The 25,891-nt window shown below is 39.9% G+C and overlaps 2 protein-coding genes across 6 annotated transcripts in view; both read right to left on the reverse strand.

Moving 5' to 3' along the window:
• Nucleotides 1-4,392: 4,392 nt before the first annotated feature.
• On the reverse strand, nt 4,393-10,466 carry LOC135704437 (uncharacterized). Its single transcript, XM_065225900.1, has one exon. The coding sequence runs from the start codon at nt 10,461-10,463 to the stop codon at nt 8,550-8,552; it is 1,914 nt and encodes a 637-aa protein (XP_065081972.1). The 5' UTR covers nt 10,464-10,466; the 3' UTR covers nt 4,393-8,549.
• Nucleotides 10,467-10,477: 11 nt separating this feature from the next.
• The window catches only part of Stacl (Stac-like), a 242,013-nt gene continuing 226,599 nt past the window's right edge, over nt 10,478-25,891 (reverse strand). For 4 of the 5 annotated variants that reach the window (XM_065225891.1, XM_065225892.1, XM_065225889.1 and 1 more), the window contains 3 exons: nt 11,076-11,171; nt 10,810-11,001; nt 10,661-10,751 (listed from right to left, as the gene is read on the reverse strand). In XM_065225891.1, the coding sequence (XP_065081963.1) occupies nt 10,662-10,751; nt 10,810-11,001; nt 11,076-11,171 (378 nt within the window). In that variant the 3' untranslated portion in view covers nt 10,661. Of the gene's footprint in view, nt 10,752-10,809; nt 11,002-11,075; nt 11,172-25,891 lie in introns of all 5 variants that reach the window. The other variant, XM_065225890.1, reaches the window with a different exon arrangement.

The raw sequence follows: 25,891 nt of genomic DNA on the forward strand, positions 1-25,891 counted from the left end.
GTCTCACCGTCAAGACGACATCGTCCGCAAAGCCAACGATCTCAACTCCTTTGACTGGCCACTGGCCAGAAGACGCCTCTATCTACTGCTGGGACCAGCATGTTCGGCATGATGTTGATGGCCTTCGAAGCCTTCTCACAGGCATATTCGACGTGGCTGTTGAAGTTTAGCTGGTCATCGATCAACACTCCCAGGTATTTCAACATACGCTTCGAGGCTATGGCGTGCTCCCCTACGGTGATTTCTGCCCGCTTTACCACTTTACAGTTACTGACCAATAGCACTTCCGTTTTGTAGTGGGATATCTGCAGCTTCACTCCTTGCATCCAGTTACAAATCATGTCGATCGCCTCGGTCGCCAACACTTCCACCTCTTCCAGCGTCTCGCCTGTTACCGTCAAGACGACGTCGTCTGCAAAACCAACGATCTCAACTCCTTTGGGCAGCTTCAGCGTTAGCACGGCGTTGTACATCCCGTTCCAGAGCGTTGGACCAAGGATGGAGTCTTGTGGAACTCCCGCTGTGAACCTTATCGATCTCTGTCCGATGTCTGTGTCGTAGACCACAACCCGGTTCTGGAAATAACTCCTCAGGACCCTGCACAGGTAGTCAAGGACCCTCCTTCTATGCAGCGCTTCAGCAATGGCCTCCCAGCTTGCACTGTTGAACGCATGCTTGATGTCTATCGTTATCACGGCGCAATATCGATCTCCTCTCCGCTTCTGTTTGGACGTCTTCTCAGCTCTCTCGACCACTGTCCAAATTGCATCTCACCTGTATTGTATAGGCAGTAAAGGCCTATATGCTGGATTCACTCGGGAAAGTCTAGGAGAGGATCATCCTCAACCAAGGGGTGAGATAGTTTTATTCTGAGCTGCTTTTTTGCAGCGAGTAGCTCGCGAGTAACTCAATGTACCTAAAAATGTAATCGACGCTCATCGATTTATTTGTATGTTTACTCCTCGGCGTACTCCGCTTACCCCCTTCAGATATTAGACGTCAGTCTTGTTTCTAAAAAAATATAATTGTTCAGATAGGCTATTGTAACGATGTGAATTACACAATTTGTTCAGAAAATGACTCGAACGAAGCTGGGAAATTTTTCCAAAGTGGACACCCGATTCCCAATTACAGCTTCAAAAATATCACCAACCATTATCTGCCGGACGAAATCGAAGTGAAAACCGGTGAGGAAGACGAAGAACAAGCTTCAAGCTCCTATAGATGGTTCAGAAAGAGTGGAAGAAAAAGCGAATAGAACACGAAAAAAAAAACTGTTTTCCTTCTGGATGAAATATCTTTGTAGCTTTAAAGAGATGAACAAGCCTCTTGCTGAAAGTTTCGCTAATAAAGATAACCTTTGTAGCTTCAAGAGTCAAGCGGACTGTAAAAACCGGAGGGTTCAGCGTTTGCAGAAATAAAAAAAAAACACGCTCGTGACCTTCTTAAAAATGATTCATATATTTCCCTTCTATTAACATTGGATGCACCTTTAGTTTGGAAACAGTGAAGGTGTGAAGGCAATATATATGAAAACACGGTAACAGTTGGATAGTGGAAAGAACGATAATTGTTCCTTTTTACATCCTTGCGGCATACTGAATTTCAAACTTCCGGAATAGTTTCGGGATTAGCCGCATCTTCTGCGTCTAGCGGCAACAAGCACACATTCTTCACCGCAAAACAACACTGAAGTGGAGGTAGATTATCGTCCACGATCAACACTAATGCGCTAATTTTGAACTTGGTGACCTTGAAATCCCGTTGAACCCGTTGAAACTCTTGGAGATAATCTGTCGAACAAGTCCGCCAAAACTATTGTCTCAAGTCCTGAAGAACCTGCCATCTAGACAGCCTGCCGACCTTGACGTTTTCGTACGATGGTTTCGCTAAAGCCCGGCCGATCAAAAAATGTGCCAGAGTAATAGCTGTCATATCGTTTGGGACGTCTTCAATTTGCGCCAAATGTCGTTGACAATTCTTCATATGAACGTGATCGGTCAGAATCGGCCGGAGCTGAAATTTGACCGATTTCACGCCTGCTTCCCATATCCCTTCGAAGTGCGGACTAAGCGGAGGCATAAAAGACCAATCGATGTTTCACTGAACGCAAAATTCATTCAGTCTCTTTTGATGCATTTCCGTTTCGAACAGCTTGACAAGCTTCGCAAGTTCATTATTCGCACTGCCGAAATTGCTGGCATTATCTGAGATAATCTTTGACTGTAGACGATTTTTTCACAGCTTCCGCTGCAAGGGGAAATTTCTTCTTCTTCATTAGCAAGTTGCCTCAGCGCCATCATTGCCGGCGAAGATGCAAGCCCATACGTTACTGTCTTCAACTTATAGGCTTTCAGAGGTTCATCACGGTTACTTCTCCAAAAATTCGCAGGAAATCGTCGTCCATCCAAGCCTACCTGTACATTTTCTGGACATCTGCACTCACAGCGTACTGAAACGTTCGAAATTTCAGGTGAATGGAGACCAAATCGTTCTGTACATAGAAACCGTCAGTCGAATCTTCGGTCGATGAAGACGTAATTTCAACCAAGTGTCCCATTTCTTCATATTCGCTCATAAAGGTTCTTCAGAATCGCCCAGTTGCACTTTCGACTCGTTGAAGGGCAGCCGAACGAAACATCTTCCGTGATCATCTCGTCGGTACGTCTCGAGAAAATGAGCGACGCAAGCATTTTCTGAAGAATGCTCTCGAACTGTCGTTTCGTCATAGGAATTGAAATGCTAAAAACGTTTAAGTTACTTACCGATACTATCCTCAGTTACCATCGTACATAGCGAAACACCAATGCCCAGTGGGTTAGTAGGAACCAGGCCACTCACAATCCAACCAAGGGATGTCTCCTGCACTGCTGGCAAGTAATCAGCCAAGTTTAACTGATTGTGCTTGATCAACTTGAAGAAAAGCCTAGATCCAATCAGGACGTCTATCTGACCAGGAACGATGAATCCGGGATCGGCAAGCTCGATTTTTTCTGGGTTGCCTCGAAGCGCTGCATGGGAACCTCGCCCCCAGTTTCAATCCGAGTTTCGAAACCAATCCTTCCGTGATAAGGTGCTTATGCGAAGCAGAATCTAGCACTGATCTGCATAACTCGCTTTTCCGCTCCGCGAATCAAAGCAAATGCTGTAGCTAGCAGCGTATCTTTATCAGCATCTACGTTTGATCCGTTGTTGACTGGCACCGAAGAAGTTCCAGCCACAGCCTCAGAATCAGCTGCATGTAGGGACGTTTGATGTCGTTTTCCGCACCGTTTACATGAATGTACTGCACTTTCCCGTTATATAGCCCCGTTCCAAACAATTGAAAAAGGAACCACTCTTCCTGTGTACCTTTTGCTCACTTTTTTAAACGTGATACTTCTGGATCATCAATACAGTACGAGCACTTTGCACTAGTAGTAACAAGCCTGTGCACTTTTGAATACATCTTTCCCAGGGGACGCACTGTCTACACAACATCCGATGGAGCCTTGCTATTTCGGTTGTTCTACTTTACACCTTTCTTTGAGGAACACCATCGTCGATTTATAATCCGCCAGTTATTTATCCTTCTGGCTCAACGCCCACGCCTTCTGGGCATCAATGTCAAATTTCTTTGACAACACATTCGGCAGCATCATCTCGCCCAACCCGTTGACTGGTAACTGTAGGCTTCTAAGAGCATCGACGTTCTTCGAACATGTGTCGATGAGTTTTCGTTGACCGGTCGTGCTTTCCTTCAATCGATATGCTTGTCAGCAATGGCCTGCTTGTTCTCGTAGCGCTCACGCAGCATTATAGTCATAGTCCAGGCAACATCATAGTCATTGTTGTTTATGATGTTCTGGTCGATCACGCCTGCAGCTGCACCAACCAACGAATTTCGTAAATGGTACAACTTTATCGCCGCTGATTCCATCGGGTAACGAGCCATTACGTTCTGGAAAATCAACAGAATGCTCAGATATCCCATTTCCATAATGCTCTCAAAACAAGAAGCATAACAAATTCTATTCAAACCAACGTGGTTCTACGGTAGCTCAAATTTGCAGGTAATCCAGAGTCTAAATTGTATTCTATGCAGTTGATTAACTATTAAAATTTTGACCAACTTTTGTTCTAAGCTGAATCATTGTGTATTACAATAATCCCGAAGATGAGAATTCGAGGACTGATGTTGATTGATTTTTGCAATCCATTAACACTTCACATTTTACTGACTGACCATGTGCAACTTCCATCAATTGCTTTGAATGACTTACAGCTCGGCCAAAGTTTCGTCAGTCTTTTTCGCCATAGAAACCTATACCTATTCAAAATTGGTATGTTATTAGCGGGCTGTGATATTTTTTTCGACATTCAATAAAAAAAACCGAATAAAAGTTTGTTGGCCTTAAATTTCTTTCCATCAGATCGTTTATTTCGCCTCGGTCAAAATACGCACAGCTCGTCTCTGTGGAAAAATGGGTTAACTCTATGGGGTGTGTGAGTGTATGTGTTTGTGTGTTTGTAAGCTATTTTATCGACTACATGTCACATTCTCCTGTTACACTATTTGTATGCTATTGTATTTGGTTGTGTAACATTTGTCTCTTTTTCACATTACTCTCTAACGTTACGAACATGTTGATCACGTTTTTATTCATTTTTTATCATTTTATTGTATCGAATATTCTCACTATTCCCTAAATTAGGTATCATTCTGTGAAGCTGTTGCTCAATGCAGTGTATGTGTATGTGTTTATTTTGTTCACTTTCAATAGGTATCCACGCACACGTCTATTATATTCCCTACACGATTTGGTTGCACAAAAAATACATGGCATTTTCGAAAGAAACAGACATTCATTGATTTCTTAAGAATACGGAGCCAGCAACTGACTCGCATCGGAAAATTTTGTTTTCAAACCTTGTATTTTTAAAAAATGTAAAATATTCAATTCAAAAATCCTCTGTTTTTCTTCATGTATGCTTTGTATAAAAATCAGAATGCTGATAAAAGGGGTTCCTAGAGTTGAGAGCTTTAGTTTCGTTATGTTTATGCTGTCAAAGTTTTCTTCAGAGAAGCTGACCGTGTTCATGAATGTACTTGGTGATTCCTAAAGTCGAGTTTAAATGCTTTTGTAATAAGTGCGGCGAGGGAAAATACTTCTAAAATTGGTTTGTTTGTGTTTTTGATCTGGTCAATGATAATGTGTCGTTTAATCTTTAGGTGCACTGTAACATCATTTTATCACTACATTATCCATAGGTGTTAGTGTATCTTACTGTATGAATTAGTCTTCAATCCACTTTTCTCCTCCATTAGTTTAGTGGAAATGTCTCCTGGCGCTCATCTTTCTATTAGTTTCAATCATGAATGGTGCAATTTCGTGAAACTATGAATCAGTTGAAACTTACGGATGGATGAACGAGAATCTCCTGACACTTGTTCAAACGTCGTTTCAACAATTATACATTACGTAAAACATGAACATTTTTCCCAATACATCACATAACATCCACAAGGTGCATTAATATATTATTTAAACTCACAAATTATCGGTAAATAATTTGCACTGTTTGACAATATTGTTATTTAACTTTTGCGTCTGATCAAAATAGGCCCAGTCGTGTTCATGCACTTCCCATGGGAATATCGCAAGGAATTGTATGTGAATAAATCAGAAGCATCTTGATATGTTTTTTTGTTTTGCATGCTATGCTCGTTAAGATTTGATCTTCGTATAAGAAAAGTGATGAAATTTAATTAATTTTAACCTCTTAAAAATGCAATAAATAGAGTAAGCATAGAGTTAAACAAACGTGTTATATAAATTAAAACTGTCTATCCACGGACAGCATGAAAACATTGTATTCAAACTTTGAATCCTTTCTGGAAACGATCAGTAAATTATTACTATTACGATTTTCATAAGATCCGGGCATTTTCTTTGTTTCATTTGAATAATTTACTATATAAAATCTCTGTTAAAGTGTAATCATTAAGCTAATGTATCTCATTTTTTACTTAATACATACCTATATCATGTTTAAATTATGATCTATTCGTGGGTAGTTGTAAATCGTGATAATTGTTCTTTGTTTTTCCGTCGATAGGTTATGTCTGTAGGATTGTAACGAAGAAATGCAACTTTACAGAGAAATGTCAACAAATGATCTAACTCCCGTTTCATAAAACTTGCCGACTCGTCTGTTCTGGCTTAACACGCCTGAGGAGAATTGCGTTATTGTTACAATGTATTACTGATTGAGCACTCTATCTGTGTTTCCGAACTAGTTTTCTAAAAAGATTAAGCTCTGTCAGCGAGTGAAATACGTTTATAGTAGTGCTATTCGTGAGTTCTACAGATTACTAGACACCAACAACTCCATGCTACAGCTACCGAAATCTTGTTCCGTCATGTTTTCATGCAAATTGCTACACTTTGTCGAAAGGTTGTAGTACTTGATTTGAAAATTGAGATATGTAGTGCTTTCAGATTAGTATTTTCTTCAAATTTTAAAAATTAACTGTTCATTTACCAGTGTATTTTCAGCAATGACCATTAGCATCGTCTAGATAATCTTATAAAATAGGACCACTATAGAGGCGTAGGGCAAATGTATCGTCGATAGCCCTTCAAAACAATTAGAGAGATAAGAAAGTTCTGTTTTATAAGGTGATCATTCTGGAAATAAGGTCCCTTTGCAACCTGGACATGATTTTGAATTCTCGACCACAATGGTTGACATGTAAATGAATTGCTCAAATAATCAGCACTCAGTGCCAATAGTTGGAATATTTGTTTAAAACGGAGTTTCAAATTGCTCCGGCCAATGACACTTAGCGCAATCGACTCGTTTTTTTTTATTGCAGTCATCAGTTTTAGAAAAAAAAAATCTGTTTGAAGTATGGGTTTCTCCTATTTATCTAAGCTATTTAAACAATAAAGCTGTGAGGGATATGTTCAATTCTACTAAGAAAATTCAATTTCAGTTATCAAGAAAACAGTTGGGAATAAAATGACGCTAAAAATGTCAACAAGTCTCAAATCGCTCAACTAATATCAAAGTACTACAACCTTCACTACTATATGCTATTATGTATGTGTAATCTAGTATGAATGCAAATTATTTAATTTGCTGAAGAAAAATTTCAAGATTATCCTGAAACTTTCTATAAAAACATCCACTTCTGAAAGTGTTTTTGATGTCCAATTAAAACATAAAGTCGAAATTGTGTAATTAAACATCGGAAAAACGCTGTTTATTGGCATCACATGAGAAACAATTTTCGACAGTTTCAAATGCATGAATTGTAGATACAATTACCAAGGGTCGTATTTGGGAAGCTCAAATTAATTCTTAAACAATCTGGATGCACTCATTTCTTTCTTAAGCATTGATTTGCCATCTACAGCAACCTGCATTTAGTTGCTCGTTAAAAAATAAAGCAGCTATGCGTCCTAAGTAAGGCGTGACGTTTTTGTTCTAACTTGAATTTCCTCCACATGAACGTTCAATAAACAAAGCAGGTGAGTTGTGCGGATTTTTTAAGCGTTCTTCTAGAAATTCCAAAAAGTTTTTCAGTCAAGGTTTCGATACACGATGGATACCGAACGGAAATGTGGAGGAAATATTAGTTCCAAAATCAATTCCTTCTGCTTCAGAAAAAATACCCAGCTATGGTTATACGTTATTTTATGTCACAGTGTAATGCTCTGTGGGCGATATAATCACAAAAAAAATGTTCTTGTAGAAAATCTTCCTTGCCGGTGGTGTGTATTAGTGGCTTAAAATAACACACAACCATTGATGGGTTGAAGTGACGAACGGTTCGCGTTCGCATTATTCCGACTTTCAACGCCAACATGGTTCTTTCCGTGTTAATTTTCCATCGAGTTCAGAGTACAAAACCTATATCGCGTACCATCAACAGAGTATAGAATTTGTAAATTTACCTGGAAGTGTTGGTACGGGTAACAAAATCAGCAACATAGTGTTTATGTTAAACTATTAGTATCTCTTTGCGTGCACCAGATTCGAGTCAATGTTTGTATCAAACAGTTTCGGAGTGAATCAACTAACTGGACCGGGATATGGAATGATTCGTTAATCGGTTTCTAGAACATCTATCGATAAAATCGGTAAACTCGTCTATATAAAATATTTATGTGAGTTGATGGTGGTTTCTGTAAGGTTTGATCATATAAAAAGATTTTAGAAAGTTGCATTTGAACATTTCATGGGAATGGATATTTACAATTAAGGATGTACACTTTGGTTGGTGGTTTGTGGTTCTTAACTTCAAATTTCACTATGAAAGATAAAATGCGTAGAAAGTTGAATTGGAATTGTGATGTGCAATTTGTACAACATTTGATCGATTTTTTTAGTGTGCTTGATGAAACAGATTTGAATTGAATTGTAGATCAATGATGAATTGATTTTTTACACTCTGATTGATGAAATGTTCAGTACTTCAGATACTTGGTTCTGCGTGTCTTTTTGATCACGGGTAGACCATCCAGTCGGCCATCCGAATAATACGAACAGTCGAGCAACTATCACCAGAAGGATAAGGGGCGAGAGGTACTTTTTAATTTATATCTTGCTTTTCGATAGTCGATACTGGACGCATATAGGGGTGATATTTTGAGACCAGTTTTATCCGGAATGATCTGAAATTTGGCTTGTGGATCCTTCTGGCTACGTTGTCCATGGAAGGAGCGCTGTGAGTACTGTTTGGATGGATGGACTGTTAGGGGTCTTTTGGCCGAATTTTCCGATTCACTACGTGGAGCTCCAAGGGGTCTGGCTGCGCTCGTAATGTTCATTTTCTTTGCCGGAATATTTTTAAGATAATTTTGCTCTACGTGACAATTGAGTGGGGAATACTTGCTCGGCTTGTAGATGGAAAATATATTGTTAAGGAAGCTAATTGCGTTGCTGTTGTGACTGATGTTGTTTCTTTTACTACTGGGATGTTTACTGATACCGTTTTCAACATTGTTTCTTTCCGGGTAAACTTTCCTACGAAATTTTGTTATCGATGGTGGTGAAAACGTATCAACGATGTTGTTGTTCTTCTCATTTCCCTCCCGGTAGTGATAGTGATCGGAGTGATACGGATCATCATCATGATAGATGTCTATCACAGTTCCGTTGTTGTATCGGTTAATGTTAACGTTTTTCACCTTCTTCAGTGCGCCCGGTGGATACTTTTCCGTTAATTCACTCGGTGAAGTGGGTGACGGTTTTTCCAACTCCTCCCAGTATTTTTCAAAATCAAAATTAAAGTCATCTAACTCCAAATCGGTTGAATCGGATGACGTATCGTCATACTTATTCGGTGGTTTAACTTCCAGCATGCTTTTATTCTTAGCAATATGAGGTTTAGAGAAAAAATTATTGCCCTTTACCTGGTACTGTTGATCAATGTAGCAATTTCGATTGAAAATGTCCTCGAATGATTTGTGATAGTCGTCGGTGAAGTCGTCGGTATATTTGCTGAGCCTGTCAAATTTGCCACGCAGTACCTGTTTGGAACGCTCGTGTCGGTAAAATTCATCGAAATCGCCTGTCGTGTGTCCCGCTCCGTAATAGTCATGGTCATCGAAGTCGTCAAACACAACAGAATTGTCGTCGTTATACATATTAAGATCAATCTCCTCCTCTTCATCCTCAAATAGGTCAAAATCCTCTTCCATCACATGTTGCGACCTAGTACTTGCTACGCGCCTTCTCATATTGTTGCGATTACGTTGATTCCATTCGTTCATTAGGTTATTATTGTTATTGTGGATATTCTTAGTATCTTTACTAAAGCACGTTTCGTTGAAGCAACCTTCACGATCACATATACGCATACCTATCGGTTTTATGCCATTATAATAATTTAATCGACCAGAATCGGAGAGAGCATGTCCAGGGAATTCAGCCATCTCGAAACTGTTACGGTTGTACGTTTTACTCATATTGAACCCCGTGCCCATACTTCTTGAGGTGCTAAAGGAGTGTGATTTGGGGATCCTATGTCTAACATTATTGGCCATTATGCTACTACTACCACCAAAGCAACAACTGTTTGATTTCGGATAATTGTTGGCCCGTTCGAATTGTGCACCTACAGTGAAGATTTCGTCAAGCTCATCGTCCAGATTACCGTTTATATCCCTATATGCAGTGTGAGGTTTTCTAGGCTGATAACTATTCACTATCGCTAATGCTGGCTCTCCATCCGAGTTGTCAATCGATTGGTTGGAATAAATGTTGTCAGTGTACCAGTTTGGATCCAGAGATGTCTTTCGTTTGGGTCTTTTCACGGGATGGTAATTAAAATGATGCCTGTAGAACACTCGATCTTGATTTTCGTGTCTTAGGCGTTGCTCTACATTATATTTATGAACCTTCATCATTTCCATTTTCTTCTCTCGAAACTTTTCCCATTTCTCCCAGTTTTTATCATAGGATTTTTGCATGTTATTTTTTCCTTCTTTGTGATAGTGGTGGCTACGTGCTTCCACTTGGCTTTGAGCTTCGTACTCTTGGCCTTTGGATGACGGTTTACAAGATTTCTTGTTCAGTTTACTACTCTGTGCATGGTTGGAAACACCAGTTTTGCTTGTTTTCTTGCTACTTTTATCCCGATCACGATCTAATTCTTCACCTTCCCGTAGTCAGACTTCTTGTAGATATTTTCCTGGGATAACACCCTGATGGTTATCAGCGAAACGCACAGAAATCATGCCCCCTACCTCTTCCCCAATCTGTAACGATAACCACTTACAATAAATTCATTCTGTATGAATTTCAATCCAATTTTACCTGTATGACGATTTGATCTCTCTGCAGCTTGACCTCGCATCGTTCGTTATCCGTTATATGCAGCGGGTGGGTCACCTGGAGGACCTTTTCAGATGCTCCCAGTTTAGTACAATATTTGGAAGGGAAATAACCAACCTTTCCCAAACATTTCCCCTTCCACCAATTAGCGTCGGACGAGTCGATGACGGTTACCTGTGATTCAAATCAGATAGGAAGAAACAAGCGTCAAGGTAACATCACAATCATTTAAACAACTACAATTCTACCTTATAACCTGCCACCAAATCGAGCTCATCTTGGTGTCGGGATTTAAAGTTATACAGCACCACGTGAATATTTGTCGGCAACATGCGCTGTACTTTCTGAAATGAAATAAACAACGGATCAATTATTCAATACATTTTCCATAATGCGAATCGAATGTTGAGCTATCTATCGTGGAGTTATAATCATACATATTTCAAATTTCCCTATCAAAACAACCAGAGATTTTGCGAACGAAACCTTAATCCATTTAATTCAATTTCGATAAAGCTTTGCTTAACGTATAATCATATGTGTTTCGCAACATATGGTTCTGCCACTTGTGCGATCCTATAATTTTTGAACCGCCTGAATTCATGTATAAATGAGTGATTCTAAAATTCAATCAAATTCAATGGCCCACTGCCACGCGCTGAAGTTTCCCGTTCACTGCCCATTGATTGCATATGCGAGAAGCATCATCGCGAAAGATTGTTTTAATTAATAGCGTAGCTGTTTAAAAATGCAGAACAGGCAATCCATTCCAATATGCATAGTAATCATCCAGAATAAGCTGTTTGATCTTTTCATGGTCAGGTCCTCAAATACTATGAAAAAAAAAACTGTTAAACTTACAAATAGAAATCAATCACATAATGAACACATTATTAACGCATTAGGGTGTTTTCCAATGAACAGAAAAACGCAGTAGGCTCTTTCCACGAACGGTTGGTTTTATTTTCGTTGGCGCTGATTTATCTGCATATATTTAATTGTACCAAGTCCTACAAATGTTAGTTTTCACGTGTGGATAAGTGTACATTTAGATCTATCACGTTTTAAGAAGCCTTCAAGTGATATTGTAATTAACGTGAAAACTCTGTGACAAGAATTTGTTTCGAGTGGCACGATGATTTCGAAGAGCTCCCATATATATGCTGCTGCTACTTCTTCAACCGGTGTTAAAAACAGCACTCTCACCTTTTATTCTCCACACAGCAGCGTAAACCCCAATCAACCACGAATCACACTCTAGCTGCGCCAACTAACAATTTTATCTGCACACTAACTTACACAGCCAAAGATTTCCTTGTGCAGCTAATTTTTGCCTGTATAAGTTGAGCTGCAGCAGAAATTGTTTGTTGGGATCTCAGCAGAGAAAAAAAAGGACTGCATCCACTTTACATCACCAATCACTCGCGGCACAACACCAGTACAGTCTGAAAGACGCAGCGGCAGCTCCTCATATCAACTCCCGAACAACGCCGAAATCAGAATCGACAACTCCAGCGACCGAAAACAAACGCGTCTAATAGCGGCCTCGGCACACTTCGATTGCATTTCTAAAACACAATCTCAACGCAAAAATACGCCAGCTTGCAAAGGGAAGAAAAATGCATGCTATCGTTGAAAGCCAAATGCGAACTCGAAGGACTAATAAATTATTAAATCATGTGAGTATTCAAGAACAAGATAATTGATGGTCGTATTGAGTGCTCGGGACCACATTAGTCACACTCGGGCATGGTAAAGATGCCGCGAAGGAAGTGAGTAGGACCTGAGTTGGGCTAAAATCTTCCATACGACTAATTAAATCACAATTGCATAAATATAGTACAATTTTAGAGGGAAGGAGGATCTATTGTGATTCGCCATAAGATATAGTAAAATATGCTTCTATTTCTTCTAGAATGTTAAGCTTCTGTAGCGCGTATTTGCCGGCTCTCAACCTAGTGTTCTAGATGCACTTCCACAGCTATAAATTGTGAGTTGTCTATGCCATCACCAATGGATGAAACTGTATATTGTGTTACTAGCACAATGATACAAGAAAATTTCCAACCCGAAAAATGATAAGAAAATATACATACATACCTTCTGAATCAATTGACCGATAATTTTACTGAATAATTATAATGATTGTTGAAGTTATAAAACGGACACACACTTTCAATCCTCACTTTAAAATTAGACTACTTAGCTCAATGCTTTCTTTGGTAAGTTTTTAACTCTGCTTAAGGTTCAATTTACTTTGATGCATTTTCGAAAAATTCAAAAGCAGTTTTTTTTCGACGCATTCTTTCAGATTGCTAAAAGCTCGCGTCATTTTGTGTAGAATAGCAAAAGGAATCGAATAGTGCGAGCATTTTGCAATCTGGACTAATGCGTCGAAAAAAACTGCTCTTGAATTTTTCGAAAAAGCATCAAAGTAAATTGAACCTTAAGCAACATAGAAAGAAAATAAGAATCAGTATATTTGATGCAGTAGATATTTTTTACGAAATTTTAAATCACATGCGCTCTACAATGCAATATTCATGTTAATTTGAACACGAGGAGAAATTTTGCAATTTTGTCTAGCCAGATATTTTTTTTATTTCAGCTCTTCTAAAGGGTGATACACACCAACTAATATTAATATGAATTTCGTTGAACAAAGTGTTGATAGATTTTTCTAAATTTTCGGTGTCATATTTTGTCCCAATATTTTGTCATTAAATTTGGATTGAATATTCACATTTGAAACACATAGAATAAATTTCGTTTTAGCTTTTAACTATGTCAATACAATCCTAATGAATGTGGGCGTCTTAGTGGAATACCTGTATAAAAAGAGGGAGAAGGTTTAGTTATTTCCATTTAATTCCACTATCTTATTTGCTTGTTCTTGACAGATACGCGTATTTCGTCTACAATGTGCAGACTTCTTCAGTGTCTTGTACTAATACTCGACTGTCGAGTATTAATACAAGACACTGAAGAAGTCTGCAGATTGTAGACGAAATTTCGCGTATCTGTCAAGGATAAGCAAATAAGGTAGTGGAATTAAGTGGAAATTACTAATCCTTCTCCCTCTCTTTATATGTCAATACACTTTTTGTTAAATTTTGTTCTAATTAAATGATTTTTTACCTAAAGGTTTCTAAGTAAGTGTAAGTAGATGGTCCCCTATTATTTTTTTTAAAGAAACCTTGTTTAATAACGCGACAAAAAAAAAAGATAGAAATATTGAATTTTATATTTTGTGTGTTGTAAATTCTTTTTAAGAGAATACTTGGTTAAATGGTTCATTCTGAAGTTATGCATTTGATTATCATTAATTTAAGCAATGTATATTTTTGTTTGAATCATAATCTATACGTATCCTCAATAAACAGTACGCATACAATAAAAAATGAAAAAGTGACAGGCAATTTTTGATGTCCGTTGTATAACTTGAACAGGTTCAATCCCAGCCGAGGTCGGTGGAATTTTTCTGAGGCATAAAAATCTCTGGTCACGTCTTTCTTCGGAAAGGAAGTAAAGCCGTTGGTCCCGACCCATGTGTATTTGAATGGGTGCGATATCCTTCACAGGTGTGTAAGCTGTCTTCCTGCACATTCACGGCAATCGATGTCCGTCAGTGATTGGCATTAGATTGCGGAACAGAGACCGACGTTAAATAAAGGAAAGTATAACTTGAACAGTCCTAGTTTAAATTTATATTTTATTATTTCATTATTTTATTGGCCTTTGCACTTATAGGCATTCATGTATAGGGTCATGCATAATTAATTTAATGGGATTTAAAAAAAACCCTCCATTCTAAGATCTTATGCCTTGTTCAGACTACAGAGTTATAACATGTTATAGCGCTATCTTGATGGTGGTTTCTGTGTTGCAATTATTTGACAACCGTTATAACATGTTATAACTCTCCAGTCTGAACAAGGCATTACATTGGATATTTAAATGATCTGTATAAAACTTGTTCATGATTAAATATGATATTTCTGGGATACTCTCATGTCAAAAAATGTAAGAATTTTTTTAACAATCTCTCTCCCGCTAAGAGCTTCCGTAATTATTGAATGGCCCCTAAGCAAATTGAATGCGATATTTTACGATATTTACACAGGGTTCTGAAATGCAAATGATTCATGTTCCCGTTATTGTAAAAAGTATGATCCAAAACATACTGAAAACAAATGAAAAATAAATTAAAATATAAATGTCCCATATAAAGTAACGTGACATGCAAATTTTAGGCTTTTGATTATTCTTATAATTTAAACTTATTATAGACTTCAGAATATTTGAAATTAATAAAATGATTTATCTAGTTCGTTTATTTGGGAGGCTCAATCGCGTTAGCTTTACGGAGCCGATAATTCATTGTTCACTGTGTGTAACAAAATTCACTTAATTCTATGTCTAGTAGGAGTTGGGCCGATTACTCGCGGCTTACTCGAGGTTAGAAGGGTACATTTTCGAAGGATAGGATCAGGGGAGGAGCTTGGGGTAGGGTTTCGTTGTCTCATCAGAGCGTTGTCGCCAGTATGAACGGTAGTGCTGTTCTAGCTTCGTCCGGAGTTCGACCGGCTATGGTGGGTGACCAGTGGGCGACGATGAGACTCATCGAGACGGGGGGACAAGACAAACAAAAACTAATAAAGAGAGACAAAAGACAAAAGGAATTAAATTCTTATACTAGACATTTGAAGAAAAACATAAACGGACTGCATATAGCAGAGATCACGGGTTGCCAACACGTCTCTGATAGGAACATAGGGTTGTCTTCCTTGGGCCTCGAGGGTATTCAAAAGTCGCTCTCTGGCGGCGTCATTATCCGTACATTGCCAAACTGCGTGTTCGATGTCATCGTAACCGTTTCCACACCGACAGATGTTGCTGTCCACGAGGTTTATTCTATTGAGATGAGCATCTAGCGAGTAGTGGTTGGACATAAGTCTACTCATCACGCGAATGAAGTCACGACTTAAGCCCAAGCCTTTAAACCACGCTCTCGAAGAAACATTAGGAATAATTGAATGTAACCACCGTCCAAGATTTCCAGTGTCCCAATCGGTTTGCCAACTCGAAAAGGTACTCTGACGCACTAAATGGTAAAATTCATCGTGTGAAATTTGCCTGTCATACAATTCGCCTTCCTGCGCGCCCACCTTTGCGAGAGAGTCCGCCTTCTCATTGCCTGGGATTGAGCAATGTGAGGGGACCCATACAAAGGTAATCATATATGATCTTTCGACCAGCACACACATCTGCTCCCTTACCTTTGAAAGGAAATAAGATGAGTGCCTACCTTGTTTCATCGACCGAATAGCCTCAATCGAACTGAGACTATCCGAGAAGATGAAGTAATGGTCTGTGGGCATATTGGAAATCATCCCCAATGCGAAGTTGATTGCTGCCAGCTCAGCAACAAAAACGGAACAAGGTTCCTGAAGTTTGCGGAAGGCGCTAGAGTTTTCATTGAAGACACCGAAGCCAGTGGATCCATTGAGACGGGACCCGTCTGTAAAATATCTTTTCATGCAATTGATTTGTTGGTACTTTTCAGTAAAAATACGTGGGATAATAATAGGTCGAAGTTGATCGGGAATCCCATGAGTTGCTTGTTTCATGGTCAGATCATATTCAATTGAGGAACTGCGATTGGTGAAGTGAACACGGTCTGGAGTATAACAAGGAAGACACATATCCGACGATATGTAGTGGTGGTAGATTCTCATAAATCGAGATTGTGTGTTCAGCCCAAGAATTTCTTCAAAATTAGCAATTATAAGTGTGTTCGTCACTCCGCATTTGATTAGTATTCTGAGAGAGAGCTCCCAGAAACGGTTCTGGAGGGGTGTTACTCCTGCCAGAACCTCGAGACTCATGTTATGCGTTGAGTGCATACAGCCTAGAGCAATACGCAGACAACGATATTGAATTCGTTCCAATTTTATTAGGTGACATTTTCTTGCCGAGAGAAAGCAGAAAGAGCCGTACTCTAGAACAGAGAGAATGGTTGTTTTATAAAGCGTTATGAGGTCTCCCGGATGAGCACCCCACCATGTGCCGCAAATTGAACGGAGAAAGTTGATCCTCTGCTGACATTTTTGCTTCAAATACGTAATATGGGCATTCCAAGTGCACTTTGAATCAAACCAGACCCCAAGGTACTTGAAAGACAATGATTGAGTAATGTTTCTGCCCAAAAGATTAAGATGCATTTGGGCTGGGTACCGCTTTCGAGTAAACACTACCAGTTCAGTTTTCTGCGGCGAGAATTCGATCCCTAGATTCATAGCCCAAGAAGACAAGTTATCTAAGGAATTTTGCAATGGTCCTTGCAAGTCCACGGCATGTGGACCTCTTACGGAAACCACACCGTCATCTGCAAGTTGTCTTAGCGTGCATTGTTCTGCCAAACAGTTGTCGATATCTTTGACGTAAAAGTTATAAAGAAGAGGGCTGAGACATGAGCCTTGGGGCAGGCCCATGTAGCTAATTCTGGAAGTTGTCAGTTGTCCAAGGGAAAAGTTCATTTGCTTTTCTGACAACAAATTGTACAAGAAAATATTTAAAATTCCAGAAAGTCCACATCTGTGCAGATTGTCTGACAGAATTTCAATGGAAACTGAATCAAAAGCCCCCTTAATGTCCAAGAATACTGAAGCCAATTGCTCCTTGTGTGCAAAGGCCAGTTGAATATCTGTGGAAAGCAGCGCTAGACAATCGTTTGTTCCTTTGCTCTTGCGGAACCCAAACTGTGTATTTGATAGCAAGTTATTTGATTCGACCCAGTGATCGAGTCTCCGAAGGATCATTTTCTCCAACAATTTCCTAATGCACGAAAGCATAGCAATCGGACGGTATGAGTTATGGTCAGACGCTGATTTGCCAGGTTTTTTAATGGCTATTACTTTGACCTGTCTCCATTCAGGCGGTACAATGTTGTTTTCTAGCAAGGAATTGAATAAATCTAGCAAGCGTCTTTTAGCGATATCTGGGAGATTTTTCAAAAGATTGAATTTAATCATATCGCTTCCCGGTGAGGAGTTGTTCGATGAAAGAAGAGCCATAGAGAAATCCAGCATTGAGAATGGTCTATCCAGAGAGCCGCCGCTAGGAGACGCTTCTCGAAGAATATTTTGTGCTGGAACTGAGTCCGGACAGACCTTTTTAGCGAAATCGAATATCCATCGGTTGGAGTATTCTTCACTCTCATTGAAAGATGAGCGGTTACGCATGTTGCGAGCCACCCTCCACAAGGTGTTCATTGAGGTTTCTCGTGAGAGTCCCTCGACGAAATTGCGCCAATAACCGCGTTTTTTTGCTTTGATTAATTGTTTCAGCTTTGTCTCAAGCTTTGAATATTCCTCGAAGTAAGTGGAGGTTTTGTGTCTACGAAAAGCTTTGAAAGCATCAGATTTTTCTACATACAATTTTGTGCATTCTTCGTCCCAACCAGGTGTGGCTGGTCTCCTTTTAAAGGGTGCACTTGGAACTTTTCTTTTTTGTGCTTCCAGTGAGCTTTTGTAAATCAAATCGGCTAGGAATCGATATTCTTCCAATGGTGGAAGCGCATCTATTGATTCGACACCGATTGTCACCGCCGTTGCATATTTCTGCCAGTCGATGTTCCTTGTAAGATCAAATGGAACCCGAGATGGTTCTGCAGAGTGAGGGCCACACTTTATTGAAATGATGATTGGCAAATGATCGCTACCATGGGGATCATTGATAACCTTCCACTGACAATCCAATGATAGCGATCTTGAACACAAAGATAGGTCGAGTCGGCTTTCTCGAGCCGGAGGTTTTGCTATACGTGTCGCTTCACCAGTGTTCAAAATAGTCAAATTGAAATCGTCACATAAATCGTAAAAAATAGCCGCTCTATTGTCGTCATATAGATCGCCCCACCCAGTACCATGGGAGTTCATATCACCCAGAATTAATACTGGGGATGGAAGAATCGAAACTAGATTCCAGAGTTGACTACGGCTAATGGAGGTTCTTGGTGGAACGTATACTGAAGCTATGCAAAGATCTTTGTTCTTCACATTTATTTGGCAAGCAACGATTTCGACGCCGGATAGAGCAGGAAGGGAAATTTTGTAGAAAGGGTAGCACTTTTTGATCCCTAAAAGTACTCCTCCATAAGAATCGTCTCTATCCAGGCGTATAATGTTAAAATCGTGGAAGTTGAGTTCTTTATCGGAAGAAAGCCATGTTTCACAGAGAGCAAATATATCACAATCAGAATTGTGAAGTAAAAATTTGAACGAGTCTAGTTTAGGCACTAGACTACGGCAGTTCCACTGTAGCACAGTGATCATATCTTCAACCTCGTTCGACGAATTATCCATCGAAAGATATGATTGATGCAAGGAGGGGCCATGAAACAGTCAATTGCTTAAGATATGATTCTAACGTTGGAAGCAAGGCAGAAACTAAGCTTCTTAGAGGGTCTTGTATGTTGAACATGTTTAATATGAATTCCACAATGTCCGAAAAAGCTAGCAAACCTCGTTCGGACTTGGATTTCTTTTGAGAAGTTTGAGGAGCAGCTTTTTTATTTTTTTTATCTTTGTTGGGCAATGGCGGAAAATTCTTGCTGCATCCAGGGATTGGATCAACAGGAGCCTTCGGTTTTGTTTTTTCATCCCCATTACCCTGGGAATTTGGCAATCGTCTGGAGGTGACTTTAGTTTTCTTACGGCGCACTTTCGGGGAGGGGCATTTTCTTTTTGAGGAACCGTCTATTTTTGAAGGTGCGTGTACCACCGTAGAATCACCTTCATCGGATGAGTCAGAGTCCGATTCTTCAACTGACAAAACCGAAAATTGGTTTGCATCTTGGACGGCTGATGCAGCCTTCAACATTTGAGCATATGTCTGCTTGGAGCGTCCAGAGATTGAACGCTGCACTTTATCGGAGTGCTGTTTGTACATCGGGCACTCCTGCAAGGGGTGAGGATTCTCGCCACAGTAAGCGCATTTTACTGATTCTTTGTGGCAAGAATCCTCTTTGTGGTTTTCACCACATTTGCCACAACGAGTTTTGTTGCCGCAATGGCTGGCCGAGTGTCCCAGCCTTTTGCAGTTGGTACAATTATATACCCTCTGTACAAACAACCGCACCGGAAAAAAAGCACCATCAATTTTAACAAAGTTTGGGAGAACTGAACCTGCGAAAGTCACCCGGAACGAGTCTGAATGTTTATAAACTTTTTTACCGTCTAGCAAAGATGCTGAATGCAGTTGCCTTACATCCAGTATCTTCACTAGCGCGGTAGCGAATGTCGAGTTTTTAAAAGTTCCCGAGGCATGTTTCAAGTCCTCGACAGTCAGACTCGCGTCGGAGACCACGCCTTCTATCTCCACATCTCGAGAAGGGATGTAGATGTTGTACTCAACACTAAACAACTCGTGATCAGCAATTTTATTTGCCACATCATAAGTCGGTGCTTCTACACGCAGTTTGTTGAATCTTTCTTTGTGTACCAAGATTCCCGGATACTTACGCAGCAAATCTCTCGTTATGTCGAGAGTTTTCAAAGGTTTATTTTTGGGCCGAAAAAAGACAACCCATGGTCCTTTCGAAGACGGTTCATAGTATCTGGTTCGCGTAACGTAGGCATCGGAAGATGCCATAAGTGGTGCGCAAAAGCGGTGCGCAACCACTTAAGAAGGAAAAAAAATAAAACCTTCACTAATTAATTAATTTTAATTACTAGTAATTAAATTTTTTGCCCGACGTACGAACAAATCAAAAAGAAAAAAAAAAATCGAAACAAAAAAAAAAAAACTTATATCTACTTGCAAAAAGTTGTCTCACTATGACCCATACTCCCCTACCAGGGGTGAGAGACAGAGTCACGCGCCACGAGGCAAAATTAAACTACAATAGGGAGGCAATGGACTTGCAAAATGTATTGTCTAATACTTATGCCGGTTGTAAACAACCTATCAGCCGTTGCAGCTAGATGGTCCGTTTGCTGCTGCTGGTGGTGATGATTGGTGTTGGTGGGTCGGCACGATGATGATAAAATGACTTGACGACCGGATGGATTACCGGGGTGGATTAAAGCTGGATGGCAACTCCAAGGGGCTCGGCCCATGGAATTCCACTTCCTCTGTTGCACACTGGTCACTTGGGGCACCCAATGGGGGGGTGAAAAAACCGCTCGGGCGGAAAAACACCGAAAAAAATTAGATGCCGCGCGACTGAGACCGGGACGTTGTTAACCGACTGAGTGTTCAACTAGGAATGATTAATAAAATGATTAATGAGCGTTTTAGTAGAATAATTGTACACTCAGGTCTTTTTTTACACGGGGGATACGTACCGTGTAAAAAAAACCGTGTAAAAAAAAACCTACGAGATTTTGATTTTTCGCATGCTTAAATGTTTTAAAAAAATCGGATTTTGATGTCATTTGTAATTAAAGCATATATGGTCCATACAGACATATTTTAAAAATTTCTGTATTTACACCAAAAATTGTGATTTTTTTCTAAGTATGCCATTCGATTACCTATAGCTTGAAACGGATAATGTGATTGGAATCAAGTCGATAGGTTGTATCGTTGTCGAGATATCGTTAAAAACGTACCGTGTAAATCGTGGAAAACCGTGTAAAAATAACCGTGTAAAAAAAAACCGCGTTAAAAAAAACCGTGTAAAAAAAGACTTCAGTGTATACGTTTTACGTTGTGTTTCTTTTTAATTCTACTATTATTGTATCACTTTGACTTTCACTAATTCACTTTCACTAATTCATTTTCACTAAAAAACTTTCACTAACATACTTTCACTAATTAACTTTCACTTATTAACTTTCACTATTTACTTTCACTATTACTTTAAACTACAACAGATACGTATTTCGTTTACTACTTGCAAACTTCTTATATGACTAGACACTGAAGAAGTTTGCAAATGGTAATCGAAATACGTATCTGTTTTAGTTAAAAGTGATAGCAGTGCTGTGTTCCTCACATTTGAGCTAAATAGTCGCATCAAATATTGACCTGCGCCCTTAAATATAAATCTCCCTAAAATAGCGAGCCCGCCTCTTGAAGTCTTAAAAAAATACGTTGTTCCAAATAGTGTATTATGGAGTTGATATGGTATGTGCACAACATTTGCACTTTATCGCTGCTGCACGATGAGCAGCATCGTACTCTACAGGTGACGAAGGTGGCATTTGCCACACAAGAAAACCGGAGGGGTGGGAAATCGCTCCAAGATTCCTTGAATAACTACAAAACTTCCTGAAATTATTCTTAATTCCTAAAAAATCTGTCAACATTTTGCAAGCACCATCATTTTTTTCTTCAGACATCGACATCCGAAAAAAAATGTAGTCGTTGTTCCTTCTCTCTAAATGATTCTCTCTAAATGATCAAAATCAGCTCATAGAAGTGCATCAGTATACACATGGTCATCGTGTTTCAACGAGGAGTAGAATGAATTGACAATGTGAAGTATGTATAGCTGCTCGTGTAACATTGCCAAATCTATGCGGCTTACAGAATAAGGCGAAGAAGCGTGGGAGACCTTCAGCGAAGGAGGTCTCCAAAAAGATGCGCACTTCAAAATTCTGTGCAACATGTTTTTAGGAAATTTCCAACGGCAAACGACATTTATGTACCCTCCTTGAACGATACAATAACCTTCTGCAGCTTGTGCAAGGTGAACAACCACGAACCAGCGATTCAGTTGTTGCATCCTATCTGAGGGAAAATCGTTCTGATGAAGATGGCTCCGTAACTCTTGCTAACATAAGAGGACGTCCTTCCCGTTGAGTCACAGGTTCATCGACTTCGCAGAGTAATAAAATTCTATCTGTTGATGACTTGTTCCTAATAAAAACCAAATGCAATTTGAGCACATGGAAAACATAGCAATTAAGCAGTGCCCTCCGAGGAATTGGCATCGAAGTCCTCTCTTATCTTCCTCAAACGATAAAAACTAGCTCAAAGAGTTCTTTTCTGTTACACACCTTCCATTCGAATTTGAGCAGACCAGTAGGGAGTCTTCTCCAAGAGTCTTGATGAAATCAGTCATTTATTGTAAAGAAGTGAAGGCTTTAATCTAGTATGTTGAACATAAATAGGAGCAGATGGGGGAGGAGGCTCATTTAAGATTACGTTGTCTATTGTAGAAAAGGAGCGGAAAAGGGGAAAGGACATAAAGATACAGAAGTGAAGAAGTTGTTTCTTCTTGTAGTAATACCCAGCATTCCGGAAAAGTACACCAATATTGTACAAGTTTGGTCGACACTTCTCGCGTTGGACAAATTGGAAGCGGTTGTCGCAGATGACCTAAAAATCATCAATCTTTTGCTAGGTATCATGGGTCACAGTTCAGCTTATCGTTGTCCATATTCCTGCACAAGTAAGTCCATGCTTTTTTTAAGAGAGCAAGGGTCCAAGAACGTTGGACTTAATAAACACAAGTTACGTAAAATAGAAGCCTGATGGTGCTGATGACAAACGAGCAAAGTATTTTTATAATCGCGTTCAAAAACCAATGTTGTGTGGAGCTCCTAATCAAAGAACTGTTCTGCTTTGTCTACCACCCATTCTCCATATCGTACTTGAGATCATAAACGCCATTTACAAAGGTGTTGAAGCTGTTGATCCAACAGCTGCTGAACAGTGGGTGAAGCTAAGTTCATGTCAACGTCATAGCAAGTATGGCTTTACAGATAGAAACTGCCACAAATTACTGGAGAATGTGGAAGATAGAGTTGGTAAGGATGATAATGATTTAAAAAAAAATAGAAATTGAGACATGTAACGAAACGCCTAAATTGAGGAAAACCAATTTATCGTGCATGTGAACAAAATCTCATTATCGTTGTTTTGTGAGGAGAAATCCCAAAACAGCTAGCAGCGCTGTGTAAAAGACGAGGTAAAAGAAGGGATATTCCTTGGGTATAAATATGGGCTACCTAAGCTTGCAGAAGGTACTGATGAGTTGATAGCAGCTGTTAGAAACTAAAAACATGAAGGCCACGGGTATGGCTGGTGTAGACAACCTCGAGTTGAAAAACTTGAGTATTGACTTCTTCAACCATCTTACCGTTATCTTCAACCAATTTTGGAGCTTGGCTACTTCCCTGCATGCTGGAAGCTAGCCAAAGTGATTCCAATACGCAAGCCTGGCAAAGATCCAGTGCCAAAAGCTATCGCCCCATCAGCCTCTTGTCCTCCATCTCGAAGCTAGTCGTAAAGCTGATACCGTCTGCTGGTGTTTTCAATCTTTCTCAAAGAGCAATTCGGGTTTAGGATAGGCCACTCTACCATCCATCAACTCGCACGGGCTACTAACATCATCAAGCGGAATAAGTCTGTTGCCAATACATCTGTCATGGCATTGTTGGACGTCGAGAAGGCGTTCGACAATGTCTGGCATGATGGTCTAGTGTACAAGCTGCATCGATACAACTTTCCGATCTACCTTGTGAAGATCATCAAAAACTACTTGTTGGGCAGATCATTCCAGGTCTACTTGAACAATGTCCCCTCTGATATGCTCAACGTTGATGCAGGGGTTCCTCAGGGTAGCCTGCTTGGGCCTATCCTATTCAACATTTTCACGTCAGACGTTCCGCCCCTGCCGGGTGATGGTATCCTGTCTATGTTCGCAGATGACACCTTCATCATCTATAAGCGTCGAGTGATCCGTGCTCTGGCGAGTAAACTACAATGTATAGCCACACTCGAATTCACCTCGGCTTGTTCCGCCTGCTAACGCCATGATCCATCTTTATAGCAATCCCATTGAATGGTCGAGTGAAGTAGTCTACCTTGGTCTCACCCTCGATAGAAAATTCTATTCCGATCCCATGTGGACAAGACATCCACTAAGCGTAACATCTTGATCAGGTCGCTCTACCCTCTGATAAACAGAAAGACCACCCTGTCCCTCAAAAACAAGCTTGCTTTCCACAAGCAGATCATTCTGCCGGCTATTGAGTGTGGTGTGACAATCTGGAAGAGTTGTGCTAAGTGCCACCGCCAAAAGTTTCAGAGGATCCAAAACAAGATCCTCAGAATGATCCTTAACAGTCCACCGTTAACCCGTAATTCTGAGATTCACCACCTGGCCGGTCTTTAAACACTCGAGGAGCGAAAAATTTCCACGCTGGAAAGGTTCAGAGTCACCTGTCTGCGATCAAACCACCAGATAATTCGTGATTTGGCAACCTAGTTCAAGTAGTTAGGTTATCAAATTTTTAAATGCAAACGAAAACAAGCCCTTAAAGGGTATCCTGTAAATGAGCGCTAAACGCAATCACCACAGTAGAATAACTAATTGACTAGAACAAAGATGAAGAACCAAAGGGTAACCAATTCAAATGTAAAACCAAATGTTGAAACTTTAAAAAACCAGCAAATACACGTAAATTTTACTACTACTTGCAGAAGGTATTCTTGTGACGAACGTTGAAGGTAACGGACGAGCAGCAGTAGTAGTGCAGCGACAGCAGCAGGAATAGCAGCAGCAGTGGAGGCGTAGCAGCCGAGATTCATGTAGCCTTGACCGAGCATGCAAACCTCGGTCCGGTCACGACAGAGAAGAGGGCTTTGTTGAAATCTGGTGGACCGCTCAGTATTTTCAGAAATGTAAGAATTCAATTTAACTCTTCTCTTATTATCATTAAATTAATTATGCGAGTATTTATAGGTACTTGACCGTTTTGCTGAGGTGTTCAAAGCTTGCCTTCAAGAAAACTTAATTTCTGGATATCTTCAGAGAATTGAAGAATTTGCAGAGAGATGGATTCAGACAGGACAACCAAATAGCTCAAAGTTCCATATCTTACGCTTCCATGTTCCAGAGTTCTGCAACTTCGTAGGATCAGGGTTGGGGCTATATGGCAAACAGGCATGCGAAACTGTCCATTTGGAACATGGCAGAAAGTTCCAGAAGCGTCAGAAAATTATGACGATCATTTGCTCCGTTCCGTGATTATATACAACAGTGCTCATTTGTAAAAACTATAGCATACCCAATTAATAGATTGTTCACCTATATTTGTTATTCAAA

The sequence above is a fragment of the Ochlerotatus camptorhynchus genome, unplaced genomic scaffold, assembly GCF_037179485.1.
Source record: "Ochlerotatus camptorhynchus isolate MF236.1 unplaced genomic scaffold, CSIRO-AGI_Acam_v1.1 ptg000240l, whole genome shotgun sequence".
NCBI classification, from domain to species: domain Eukaryota; kingdom Metazoa; phylum Arthropoda; class Insecta; order Diptera; family Culicidae; genus Ochlerotatus; species Ochlerotatus camptorhynchus.

What these genes read in the sequence shown, in the direction of transcription:
- LOC135704437 (XM_065225900.1), bottom strand. Translation starts at nt 10,463, where the DNA reads ATGCAAAAATCCTATGATAAAAACTGGGAGAAATGGGAAAAGTTTCGA.